This window comes from Bos mutus, chromosome 3 (genome assembly GCF_027580195.1).
Source record: "Bos mutus isolate GX-2022 chromosome 3, NWIPB_WYAK_1.1, whole genome shotgun sequence".
NCBI lineage: Eukaryota > Metazoa > Chordata > Mammalia > Artiodactyla > Bovidae > Bos > Bos mutus.
The window spans coordinates 87153498-87167937 of NC_091619.1; the positions used below are offsets into that span (position 1 = coordinate 87153498).

General features: G+C 44.3%; 1 protein-coding gene across 1 annotated transcript in view; it reads right to left on the reverse strand.

Moving 5' to 3' along the window:
• Positions 1-300: 300 nt before the first annotated feature.
• The window catches only part of C8A (complement C8 alpha chain), a 71448-nt gene continuing 57308 nt past the window's right edge, over positions 301-14440 (reverse strand). The window contains exons 8-11 of the mRNA XM_005903331.3: positions 10013-10144; positions 8727-8884; positions 4411-4633; positions 301-452 (exon numbers count right to left, since the gene is read on the reverse strand). Coding sequence (XP_005903393.2) covers positions 301-452; positions 4411-4633; positions 8727-8884; positions 10013-10144 — 665 coding nt within the window. The remainder of the gene's footprint in view (positions 453-4410; positions 4634-8726; positions 8885-10012; positions 10145-14440) is intronic.

Here is a 14440-nt window from a genome sequence, read left to right on the forward strand (position 1 = left end):
TGCCTTGTCCCTCCACCATCCTAAAAGTTCCTCTAAGACATGGATGGAGATAGTTCATTTTCTTTTCTTTTCTTTTTGGATGATCCAAAGTTCCATGAGCGGCTAACCCTCTCAACACCCAGTTTTGACTAAGTTATGTGGGTGATAGAACTGTTGATTGTTGATGGTGCAGTCTGGTCCAGGACAAAGAAAAAGTCCATGCTGATGGGTATCTTCTGTCAGCTGAGTGAGGTCTGTATCCATTGGTCAGCACAAGCAGTGACATCCCCTGTCCCCGCTCCAGCCTGTGCCCGGAGGCACTCAGCATGCCTGGGTCTGCACCCTGTGGCCTGGACACGAGGCACCTCCGTTCTGGGGTGCGGGATTGTTACACTCTCTCCTCCTCTCCTGGGTGCCCGATCTGCAAGCAGACCAGGAGCTCCAGCAGCTCCAACGACCATCCGCCTTAGCTCCTGCATGGATGATTTCCCGGGGAACAAGGTTAGCGTACCAGCAGCAGCTTGGATAGTGAAGAGTGAAGCCCATCCCACCGCCCTAGAGTGGTCTATAAGCTCTCCTTGGGGAAATGCCTGGGTGTAGCCAACCAAGACCTCTGTGCTTGCTGCCTCACACTTAATTTGAAACTCTGAGTGGAGTGAGAAGAGGCCACTGGGAGCCCATCTCATGAAATTGGAACCTGCAGTTCCATGGAAGATGGATAGCAGAGAGAGGCATGGAGGCGTGTGCCTCTGAAGAATGACTCCAACCCAGTGAAGTGTGTGCAGAGAGGGAGCTCATCCCACCTAGAGCTTCACAGACAAAGGCCAGCCAGACATCCCTAGGGAAAGGATTAGTGGGCTTTTAAATGAGGGTTCAAAAACCAACCCCCTCGGCCTCTGATGGAGCCTCAGTGGTTGATAGATTCTCTGCACAGAGTATCAGAACCCGTGTGCTGAACATGCACTGTCTCTGGAAACCCAGCTTACACAATCCCTCCAGCCTGGGACTGCTGCCTTCTGCTGTCTGTATGCCTCTGGACCAGCCCATCTCCTCACTTAGCCTGAGTTTTCACCTCTGTAAAGGAAAAGGATGGATTCATCCAGTGGGGTTTTTCCATCATAACTTTTTTCATTACTGTTGTTGTTGTTGTTGTTTTGCCTTAAATGAAATCTTGGATGGGACCCGACATGGAAGTCAGATGAAAGTGAAGCTGTCCTATTTGAAGCTGGGGTGTCTATTAGGTTTCCCTGCTCCCCTGGGGCAGCCCCTAGGAGACCCCAGCCTTCGTCAGATCCCAGTATGAATATCATTGGGTTAGATTATCTTCAAGTCCCTTCCAGCTCTGTAATTATACTCCCTGGTGGGGCAGCCACAGCAGGGTTCTCTCTTCCTCTCACCTCTGTGGCTTGGTTCCTACAGGCAAAGATTTGCTGGGAAAATCCCTTGGGCCCTCCATTAGTGGGTATCCATGGTGGCTGATTCCCCAGCCTTAGATTTCCTTGCCAGATTGATCTCTGTCTGGCTGAAAGTTCAGTCTGATAGCCTCATGGCCACCCGAGGTCCATACCCTGCTTAGAACAAGGTTAATGGAACCCCCATGAGCTGAATGCAACTGACTGAATGTAATCTTATAGGGAAAACAGGGCTGTGAGGAAGACCCAGCGCCCTGTGCCCTGCCACCCCTTAGATCAATGTTATCATGCCCCATTTTCCAGTGCCCACCATGGATCATGTGACTCAGCATGGTTACCACCAAGCCCAGCACTGAATCACTGGCGAGGCATCTCTGGGTAGTCCACACCCCCTGTTGCCTTTGCACTATGCTGTGTGGACAGGAATCCAAACACATCCCTGGCTCTAGGGGCCCTTGACATGCTCTGATTCTAATCATCCAGATAGAGCCGACATCTGTTCTTTTAAACCAGGTCACCTTATAACCAGCACTTGGACCATATCCTCCCTGTCCACTCCCCAGAGTGATAGTCAGTGCACTCATCTCAGACTCTCTGCCCTCATTCCCTACATGCCCTGATTCTTAGGACAGTAGTCCCCAGCCTTTTTGGCACAGGGACCAGTTTCACAGAAGATAGTTATACCATAGACCGGGGGGGCAGGGGAGATGGTTTCAGGATGATCTGAGTGCACTGCGTTTATTGTACACTTTTATTTCTAATCTAATGCCACCTACAGGTGCGCAGCCCAAAGGTTGGGGACCCCTGTCTTAGAATGTAAATTAATAGAATGTAACAGTTAAGAGTCCGGGTCCTAACATCAGATCACCTGGGTCCAAATGCTAGCTCTGACTCTCCCCAAATAGATGACCCAGCAAATTATTTCACCTTCCTTCTGCCCCCCTGTCCTCATCTGTGAACTGGGGTGATAAGGCATCACTGACTCAATGGCTATGAATTTGAGCAAACTCCAGGAGATAGTGAAGGACAGGGAAGCCTGGCGTGCTGCCATCCCTGGAGTCGCAGAGATTCAGACAGAATTTAGCAACTGAACAGCGACAACATCACATTCTTGGGGGGATAAAGGAGTTCATGCACATGAAGTGTTGCAGTAGTGCCTGGTGCAGGATTTGTAATTCTTTCTGTTCACTGACCTTTGGTTCCTCTGGAAAGTTGCCTGGCCAATGAGGCAAATGGGGGCTAAAACGCAGTCCAAACTCTGCTTGAAAAGTTAAGAGATCCCTGGGCCTTGGAGCTGGGCAGTATCAACCCTGCACGATTTTCTGTGTATCTCCCAACTTACACACCTAACAGGCAGTTTCTTTTTTTCCAGTTCCCATGAGGAAACTGTACCAGGCTTGGCCCATGTAATTGTTCTGCTTGGGTTTTGTTCTCTGCATCTTCCTTCATAAGGACTCTGGAATTGACTCACATCTTGGCTTACCCATCTTGGAATTCTTCCTACAGGATTATCAGGCAGCTTGTTGGGACCCCATTTATATTCCCTTTAGCCCACAAAGGAGGGATTTAGATGAAGCTCCAACTCAGGACAGATCTTCTACCAGTAGAGTTCTCTCTTCTTTTTTCTTACTGGAACTGAGTTTGCCACACAAATTGGCTAGTTTAATTCTCAGCCCAACCTGTGATGCAGGTACCAGCATCATCCCCACTTTACAGGAGACGCCTACCCAACATGAAAATTAGCACCACTGGGATGTGAAGGCCTATTTGACACCATAGCTGTGCTATCTTGCCTCCCATTTAGAACAACCCTCCCATCGATAAAATTGTTACCCATCCATCAGCTCACTCTAAAACCAGGCTCCTATCCCATCTACCCTGTGCCTCAATCGTTTGTTTTATAGATAACCTTAGTCCCTTCTGGAATTATTTTTCTTTATGCTTTCATCATTGCAGTTGTCAAATGAGACTGATTTATACATTGATTTGGTAGCCCATATTTTTGCCATCATTCTGTGTACGAGTATACATGGAAAAATTGGAAGCTTATGGATTCAAACATGCATAGAGATTCTTGAAGCTCAAATGGAAACATAGATGAGAAAGATGGGTCCCAGAAAGAAGAAATGATTATCAGCATATCAGTAAGTTAGTGAAACAGCTGAGATTCACACGCAGGTCTCTAGACTTCATCTTTAAGGGACTTGGACCCTTATTTGAGAAACTTCTTTTCTGATGCAATTGCTTTGTGTTGCAGCTTAATAGGTTTAACTTTGCAACCTTAAGCATTACATTACTTGCCCCAAGCTTGTGTTTAGTCATGACAATTTATCCCTTGTAGTGGATTGAATAATGTCCCTCAAAAGATAGGTTGATGTTCAACCCCATTACCTGCAAATGTTACCGTATTTGGATATAGGGTCTTTGAAGATAAAATCAAGTTAATATGATGTCATGTTGGATTAGGGGAGGTCCTAGTCCAATGACTAGTGTTTCTATACGAAAACAGAGATGTAGCATGGAGACCACCACGTGAAGACAGAGGCAAAGACTGGAATGGTGTAGCTACAAGCCAAGAATGCTTAGTGTTGCTGACAAGTGCCTGAGGCTAGGAGAAAGAAGAGATTCCCTTGTGGAGCCTTCACAAGAAAGCAGCCTGGCCAGTACACCCAGAATGGGATTTCTAATTTCTAGAAGTCTGAGTTAATAAATTTCCATTGCTATAAGCCACCCAGTTTTTGATACTTTGTTGTGGCAGCCTTCGGAAATGAATACAACCCTCCAGAAATTAGCCCCGTTGTCCATATGCGTCTCAGTCTAAAACTGTTCTCATCTGAGAGAGGGTCCCGATGGCAGGAAGAGAGCATAAGAACAGGTAAACGCAGGGGTCAGTCATAGAGCTCAGAATGTGGGTTCCTAGAGCAGTGGGCAAGAGGGCACAGAGCAGAGAGGCTGGGAACCCCAAGAACCCTCTGAGCTGGAGTAGGCTAGAAGCTGAGTGAGGATGCGCAGGCCTTACCCTCTGACTGCATTTGCTCACAGGCAAGGCCCTGGCGACCCACGGGGCACTGACACTTGCAGCTGGTACCCTCAAGGATGGGCTCCCCATTGTTGAAGCAGGGCCCACAGCGGCAGGCGTTGAATTCCATCAGGTACTTGTCCAGGGCCCGCCGCAGGTTCTGGCGCTTGGTCTCCAGGGACCCCAGGTTCGTGTGCTGCAGTATCTCATGGATTGGCTTCATCTGTGGGCACAGAAAGAACAGAGGGCTGCACCCTCGGCTCTGTACAGCTTCCCAGAGCCCAAGAACTGGTCATCAAGCCTCGGGAAGGCCTGCTGCATGCCAGACACAGAGCCAGATTATCCTGCTGCATTAGATCCAAGCAGCCACTTTACAGCCACTCTGTAAAGCGGGTATTAGGTTTCCCAGGCCATGGATAAAAAAGCAGAGTCTAAGAGTGTTTGAGTGACCAGCTCAGGACCACACACAATGGACCATGCTGAACATGGAGCTACATAACTTTGAAACCTGTGGTCCCCAGATCCCAGAGGAAGACAAGAACCCAAAAGCTATCTGTGCCAACTCATCCGCCCCCTCCAGCATTCTTAGGAGGCAGGAAGAGTATAAAGTACTTACATGTCTATGTGTATGTTTTACTGTCACCCTTCAATGCAGGGATTAATAAAATTCTTGACAGGCAGTTGTGTTGCCACTGCTGAGCACAACCCCTAATGGTGTGAGTGTGGGGTTTGCCTGTGTGTATGCTGGGGTGGTTTTATATTTGCAGCAGCCCATTCTAGGCAGGAATGTAGTCCAGGGTTTCTCAGCCTCAGCACTATTGCATCTCCAGCTGAATAATTCTTTATTGGCAGGGCCGGTCCAGCCTGTGCATTGTATGATCATTAGCAGCATTGCTGGCATTTACCCACCAGATGCCGATAGCATCTTCTAGCCATGAAAACCAAAACTGTTTTCTGATATTGCTAGATATCCCCTAGTGGGGAAAGGGTGGTCAACCCCGGCTTGGAAAGTCATAGATAGAACAGAGAGCATTGAATCTGGGGCTAGAAAATCTGGCTTCAAATCCCAGCTCTGCTTCTAGCTATGTGATCGCTGTCCCATTACACATGAGCCTTCCTTCCTCATCTGTAAAGTGAAAACAATAGTCCTGCACTCCTGATTTATCAAGAGGATTAAAGTTGAAAGACAGGGAAGGGCTGTCACACAGTCACAGCTAAATGAATGCTGCTTGCTTCTCAGCTGTGTGGCCCAGAGCTGCCCCTCCTAAGCCTGAGCCCCATTATCTATAAAATGGGAATAATAACCTACTTAAAATTCACATGAGGATCTAAGGAAATAATGAATGTGAGATACCATTGCAAAGAGGAAGAACAGTATAAAGTAAAGCACCATTTTTATTAGTTAGATGTGATGATAGCAAAAAAAAAAAACATTTTTTTAAACTGTATGTATATATGGTCATCTTCAATATGCTTATAACACTATTTTTTAAACACATAAACATAAAATAAAAACTCTTTCCCAGGTCTCTCATTTTACAGGAGAGGAACCTGAGGAGCTGAGAGAGGAAGGATTTGCCAAGGTCACAGAGCCATTCTGAGATGGGACCGAACCCCACTGGAGCAAACTTACTTCTCAAGAATCAGAGGTTAGTGAGGGCACTCGCCATGCTTTGAGTGGGTTCCTGGAAATGTGTACAGAAAGACCTGTGGCAAACAAACCTTGTCCTGTGACCAGGGGCCGTGGCTGAGGTCACCAGGCTGGTCATGTTGGTATTGGCTGGGCCCCCTGCCAAGGGGAGAACACCATTACTGGAAGTGCAGGGAATTTGGCCCCACTGTTAGGAAATTGGTGCAGAATGGACTGCCCTGGATAAATTGACTCTTAGTTCCAGAGAAAGCCAGGACCATTGGGCAGCTTCCCTTTGACCTTCCGGGGGAGCCCAAAACTCAGATCCTCATCTCTCCTTTCTATTCCCTGGGCTGGTGGGACTTAAAGAGGGAAGAAGATTGGGGAAATGATGCTTAAAATGTTAGAGCTTGAAAGCTATTGGCAACGGTCTCGTTCCCATTTTACAAATGAAAAAAAAAAAATCAGAGAAGGAAAGTAGTATGATATAACACACTATAAAATAACAGATAACATATAATAATGTATACCATAACAAGATCATCACATGGCATGATTCCTGTGTTCACTCAGTCTAAGCACCTGCCATAAACAGACACTGCTAAGCTCTGGGAATATGCAAGTGAAAAAGATTCTTTCCACTCTGAGCATCAGGTTCCAAATAACTCTCTAACTGGCCTCCCCTCCATGTCTGTAGTCTGATTGCCTGTCTGTCTGTCTCTAAGCATTTTCCTTTTAAAGCACAGCTTTAGTTGCATCAATCCCATGCTCTATGACCTGCCAACAGCCTCATGCATCAAATCCAATCTTCCAGGGGTCATCATGGGTTGTGAAGAGATCCTGAGCATTAGAATCAGTCAGTCCTGGCTCCAGTTGGGCTGTGCCATTTTCTAGTTCTGAGATGTGGCCAGCTTCCTTAACCTCCGCAAACCTGCCTCCTCATCTGACTTCACTAAGTACTGATGTCTCTCTCCCTAACCTTGAGATGTAACATTTTACTATCCCCATGTTACACAGCAGAACCCTGAGCCTCAGAAGATGAAGTAACTCATCCAAGGTCACACACACACATCAAAAAGGTGGCTGATCCGTGAGCCAAACTACATCTTTTTTCACTCCAAACCCAAGCTCTCTCTCCCAAAAGACAGTATTGAGTCTTCTCCAAATCATGCACATCAGTCTTCCCCTTGGAAGTTTTACTCAAAGCAAACAAAGAGCTTACCTCTTGCCCATGAAAGGTGATATATTATTCCTGATATCAATTTTACAGTTTTGCCCAAATCACTAATAGCTTGATGATAGCAATTTTCAGACCCTATGTGAATTACAGGTGCGTGAAAATGGTCCCTTACTTATTGGAGAAGAAATGAAATCAAGGTTAATCCATCTGACCTCTTTCTTCATAGAAAAGAGGGTGTTGTAATAGATTTTTAGGTTTAACTGTTTGTATATATTTTAAAGAGAAGGAATGTGTCCACACCTGGAATTTTTAATTATATATAGAAAATCAGCAAAGGTCAGGAAAAATGGGCAAGAAAACAATAAAATTTTACTTAAAAGCCCAAAATGCAACTCTCATTTTCTAATAGCTTACATCTTCTTCACCCTAAACTCAAGCTGTCTCTCCCAAAAGACAGTATTAGGTTTTCTTACATATGAATTAAATGGTGTGATGATACTGGTGGAACAATTCACTTGATTTACAGTTTGAATATAACTTTACTTCCTTTGTGGGGTTAGGGATTTAAGGCAAGCTTTCTCAATTTTGGCGCTGTTAGCACCAGCAGCCGGTTTCCTTGCTGTGGGGGCTGCCCTGTGCACTGGGGGGTGTTTAGCAGCCTCCCTGGCTTCTGGCCACTAGATGCCAATAGCATCTTCTCAGTCGTTACAATCAAAAATGTCTTCAGATATTGCCCAATGTCTCCTGGGGGAGAAAAATTGACCCTAGTGGCTGAGAACCATGGCTTTAAGGAAGGTGCTAGAATAGAGGGAAGAGAGAACTGGACATGAATTCCAAAGGTCTTGGATCCAGGTACTTCCACTTATGGGCTCTGTGGCCCTAAATGAGTCCTCTGATGACTTGGAACCTCAGTTTCCTAATCTTTTCAATGGGGAGAATCCTGTCTGTGCCAGAGGTCATCATGGTGACATCATTTAGAGCAGGGGCAGCAGACTATAGCTTGGAATCACACTAAGCCCACAGCTTGTTTTTGTATGGGCTTTGAGCTAAGAATGACTTTAACATTTTTACAAGATTGGAGAAAAAGAAGAACTTGTATGAAAGAGACTGTATATAGCCTAGAAACCTAAAGTATTTACTATCTGCTCTTTACAGAAAAAATTTTGCCAACCTCCAACTTAACAGATGTGATTTTTAAAGTCTTTTATGTATAAATGAGAATAGTGCTTTTTTTATAAGGTGGACTACTCCTGAAGAAATTCTAGGATTACCAGTATAACACTAGACCCTAACCAGATAGTAAGCTTGTGACCCCAGCCCTCCTGTGGCCTGCATATAGAGTCACGCATCCCTGTAGCCAGGCTTGGGTAAGGCCACCAGTTCAGCGTGCCGTTACATTTAATCTTGTTTTTTGATGGACTCATAATAAGAAATATAAAATGATCTGGTCTGCTTCACTTTCATTCCTTGTGGACCTAGAGTTTCTTCAGCTGTGAAAAGACTTACCTCAAAATCAATAACAGCAGGATTATACTTTAATGACCTCCCCCAGGAGCGGTACGTAACGAGGCTGCCGTCCTGGGTCAAGCTGCCTCCCCAGCCAGAGCTGCCGCCACGCACCCGAGAAATGAAGTCTTCCACTCCCATGGCCTTCTCGTTTTCAGCTACCATCGAGAGAATAATCACGTTAGCGCATTTCCTTAGATGCCAGAGGGCCAGTTGGCAAGTTCCACTAAATAAGATTTGGAGCAGAGTTTAAGTGCTCTCCTTAGAGCTGTCTCCTAGTCTTCTACCTTGCTCAGTTAACTAGCAGGACAAGGCAGAAAAGAAGCACCAACACTTGGAAATCGACTCATCCTTTGGATTAGAGCAGGCCCTGGGAAGACAGCTCAGCCCAACATGGAGGAGGGAGAAGATGGAAAAATGGATAATATGAATTTATTCATGTATTCATTTACAGGCCAAATGTTTGCTTGGTGCTTACCATATGCCAAATAGCTTCAGCCAAATACTATAGGTACTAGAACTGATTTCTCAGTAGGGGTTCAGAGAAAGACGTGGTCGGATCTACAGTAGGAGTGGGGAGGTGGTCAGGTAGGAAGTCAGTTACCTAGAAGAATGGGTAAATCTTGGCAGATAAATGGAGGGAGGAGGGAAAGGCGACCAAGTGAAGTATTTGACTTAAGACCCTGAGACGTGAGTAGCCCAGTGCAGTGGAAGTAACTTGAACCTCATCTACTCATCCATCTATTATAAACATCTATTTCAGCATCCTTGCATCTTGTGTGTCTTCCACCTGGAAAAAACGACTCAGTACATGTTGAATGAATGAATGAATACATGAGCATGTACAGTGACCTGTGCAGGAGATGTTATCAAGTATTCTTGCACAATTTTTCTCTAATAACTATTCTTTGAACTTGGACTTGGTAACCACATTTTTATCTCTCAGCAAACTTGTGTCCTCCCTCTGAGCTGTACCTGATGGGACTTAACTTTCCAGATTCTGTCTGCACATGCCTTTCCTCCCAGCTCTTACTCAGATCTTTGTCTGGTGCTTGAAATCTAGGACGTTGTACAAATAGGAAGTCAGACATTTCTAAGGTGATCTCAGCCCATGTTGGGATTCAAAATAGGGTCACTACAGGTCATTGGTTTGGGGTATACAACAGACACACAGTGAGACCATCGACTGAAATGGAATCAATTGGGAAGGAGAATATATATGCCTCGATTAGGTGTCCAAGGGGGAATCTGGCTTCTTTGGGGGGAAGCCCATTATTAATACTTGCTTAGTTTGCCATCTCCAGATTTTTTACAGGGTCCTAATGATGAACTTCCTTTAATTTGTATCGCCTCTGAATACTCATACTCAATGCCCAAAGAGACTCCAAAGCATTTCTGGATTTCAGCGCTGGTAACACCTGCAACAGGAAGCAGAGAAACACAGAATGCTAAGACACAAAAGACAGTGAATATATACAACCAGCTCATAATAGTAGTTCATGGCTCACCAGCTCACAGTAGTGAAAACTAGCTTCTATTTTAGAGTCTATGAGATCTGGGTTGAAATCCCTGTTCTTTACCTGAGTTTCAGTGTTTTCTTCTCTACGGTCCCAGTGCAAATATTCCTGAAATAAGAAGGACTATGGATTGCACGTGCTAGTTGGTCAAAAGCGCTTGTGCCTTTTCCTTTGCACATTCTCCACGGGGCCTCCTTGAGCAGCTGATTCTGTCTGATCCATCTCCTTTACCCCTGTGCCTAGTGCAGTGCCTGGCCCATGATTGGCACCAATCTTGCATATGTTGCCCCTTCCTCTCTCCTTTTTCACTGTCATTCTGAAGTCCACACGAGCTCCAATTTAAACACCATTTCTTCCGTGAAGCACTTTTGAATCAGAACACATCCCTCTTTCTTCAGAGATACTCATGTGCTTTGTTCGGGCCTGAATAATCATTTGTGTCCTGATTCTTTTTGCCCAGGTGCTCTTTGCCCCTCAGAGAGGCTAGGTGTCAGAAGATTGATAGATCTCCATGGGGAGGCTGCCTGACCTCTGACCCCAGGAGAACTGTGAGGCCCACATTAGCTGCCTCTGTCTATATCTGAGGAGCTGCTGAGGAATCTGCATTTTGCAAATGAAGAACATAATTCTCAAAGGGAATTTGCCCCAAATCCCACAGCCTGTAGGTGAACAGATTGGGGTTTCCAACCCTTGGTCAACTGGCAAGATAAGGCTAGAAAAGCAGACGGGAGCAAGATATTGACCATTGCTACAAGGTTCAACTTCCTCTGTAGCTAAAGTCTTCTGAAGCCTGTGAACCGGAGTTTGTATTTTCAGCACATCATTGCTTTTCACTGCAACTATAAATAATTATAACTAGTCAGTGTATTATCCTGGCAATCAAAAAGGAAAGATCATTTAGGTTGTAATTCAGTTAAACTAAAGATTAGATTCAATATTTTCAAGAGAGTTTTGGGCAGCAAGTTTACTTGCTGGCATTCCCATGAAACTAAACTCCATGAGGTCAAGCACTGACATCTTATTTACCGCTCTGTCAGTCTGCCATGGAGGAGGATCTCCATAAATACTCTTAGGATAAATGATTGATGAATGAAAATGAATGCCAAGAATTGTTTCGTAACAGCTTCTGCTGGAAAGAATCTTAGAAGCCAGGAATCATGAATTCAAATCCCAGTCACTTAGATGAATGGACAAAGAAATCATATAGAATAATTATATACATATTATATAATTAATAATGATCAAATAGTTATATATAATTATAACATATATAATCATTATAATTATAACATATATAATCATTATAATTATATAAATTATAAGTTATATACTTACATATAAATAATGTATGATACATAATTATATGTATTAGTATATATAATATAATTATAATATATATTATATGTAATTATTATATATTAAAACTGTATACATATGTATATACTCTATATAGCCATATATATGTGTATATATATGTATGACATATATATATATATACACACACACCCTATAGATATATCCCATATAAAGAGATCCTACCTTAAAATGTAAAGAAATTTGGGACAATGTGGATGAAACTAGAGGACATTGTACTAAATGAAATAAGTCTTACACAAAAAGAAAAAAAACTTTACAATCGTACTTATACATGAGCTCTACAAAAGTCACATATATTGAAGCAGAGAGTAGAGTGGTGGTTTCCCAGGACAAGGAGGTGGTTGGCAAAAGGGGAGATTCTGCACGAGGTTGCAGTTGTGTTGGAGAAATAAACCTAGAGGGCTAATATACAGCCTGGCGACTCTAGTTAATAATACTATATTGAAAACTGGAAATTTGCAAAGGGAGTAGATTGCGAGTACTCTTATCATCTTATCACACACACACACACACACCTGACTATGTGAGGAGAATACGTGTTAATTAGCTTGACTGTAATAATCACTTCATATATATATATATATATATATATAAAATCATTATACTGTATACTTTAAATATATACAATTTTATTTTTTTTTAAGTGAAACAAAACACATCCCAGTCCCTGACACCCTGTATGAACTTAGAAAAGGTCCCCAATCTCACGGGGTCTCAGTTTCCCATGTATGGAGAGAAGGAGTTAGACTTGCTCATCCCCAGGCCTCTCTTGGCCGAGGCCCTCTGAGCCTCTGTGCACAGTGGTTTCTGAATAACTCTGAGCTGAGAGTTTCTGGGAGAAGGGATCCTTTAAGCACTACCACTCAACACCAAGCGAACGGCTTCTTCTGCCATTTCCATTCAAGTACTTTTAATTTTTAATGCACTACTAATTGAGGAAGATTTAGCATATTTAATTGTTTGGATTAAAAACTGCTTCAACAGTGATAAACAAAAGTGGATGAAAGGAATTCATGGGCAGAAGCCAGAGTGATTACTTAGGTGAGTGGTGGAGTGCTGCTGAGTGAAGTGACAGGACGGGCTGATTAGTGGGGGCTGGGGGATGCCTGTGCAGTGATTATGCTCACGAAGGGTCTGCTGACAGCTTGCCAGGCACTTCTGGGAGAAGCAAATTCTACAGTAAGGCTTGATTGCAAAGAATTGCCTCCTGAGGACCCTGAAGGAGGGTACCAGCCAGCAAGGGGAGGTCTGCAACTTAAGAACCACACAGCGTGAGGGCTAAAAGTATCCTTAGTCACCTACCTGACATGTCTCATGTTTAGCTGTGACATGCTTGGTTCATAAAGGTTAATTGTCTTGCCTAAGACAACATAGTTAAAAAGAACAGTGGAGCTGAGATTCAAACATGTCTGTCGTGCTTAGAAGAATTAGTGGTACTTTCACTAATTCCAGTTATTTCATCAGAATAAAGTCTGCTGAAAATTTTAGTAAGCATCTACTATTACCATCCCAGGCATACTGTATGTTGGACAAGGTAGACACTCTGAGGATAAAACTGATATAAATATGATGCCAATCTGAACGAGTAAGGTCCTGGCCTTGAGAAGCTAGCAGATGTGGGCCATATAGTCAGTGAAGACTCACTTGGATCTGAGAGTTGCTCATTTCGATACACCAGGACTAGAAGAGGAGTCTCTTGCCAGAAGTCATGGGGACTGCAAGTCAGAGCTGTCTAGAGAGCACCCATGGAAAACCAAGACCAGTAAGCTGGGATAGGGGCCAGGGGAGGTCAAATGTGATGCCCAAATCCAGGACTTGAGGCTGGTATCGAAGCTAAGACACAAAGCCAGAGTGACAGATGCAAAGAGCAGAGGAGGGGGTGAGGGGAAGAGCAGAAATATGTCCAGCACGATTGAGTAACGCTTGCCCAGATGGGCGCATGGCGTGGGTGGACAGACTGCAGGACCAGGTGGTGCTCTGCTGGGGCTCCACCCCACCTCAGCAGCCTGACTCCTTAGATGTCAGCTCTGGACCACATCAAACTGGCATTTGCTTTGGGCTTTTGAACTCAGTGAATTGGAGTTGATGTTTGCTGAACCTGGGTACATAGTGAGATCTTCTGGAGTGCTTATTAAAAACAGGTTCCAGGTCTCCACTTCTCTCGATTCTGATTCTGTATTTCAGAGTAATCAGCAAATGATATTTTAAACGAGTATCTCGTATGAAACCTATGCAGTGCATCTGGGATCAGATATTAAGTACCCTCGTCCTACAGAGAACCTCCGGTGACCTGTCACAGCAAGCTGGCCTCCGCCCTGTCCTAGTTAATCCCTTAAATAAGGACCTAGCAGCCAGGCTCATTGTATCTGCCCAGGCAGAAGGAACTAGAAAATGAACCAGGATCCAAAAAGCCCTCAAAAGGCTGATGAACAGACAGAAAGACCAAGCACGAGAAGTGAGATTCAGACTGGAAAGTTACAAGATCCTGTCCCGGAGATAAAATACCAAGTACACAAGCACAGTAAGGGATAGAGTCAGCTTAGCAGGAGAACCAGAGAAAAGGCCTAAGCGTGTTAGATAACTTCCAGCTCAGTAGGGCAGTGATGCCAAGTGAAAATTATAATCAATAGAGGAAAGGCAGTGATAACCTCACTCCTTCTGCACAGGTTAGAGAAACCCAGAACCTGGAGCCACGTTTTGGGAGCCACACTTTTCAAAGGAAATAAGAAAATGAGACATTCACTGGACACCATGCAGCCTTTGAAAAAAAGGAAATCCTGCTGTGTGCAACACCATGGCTGAACCCTGAGGACGTTATGC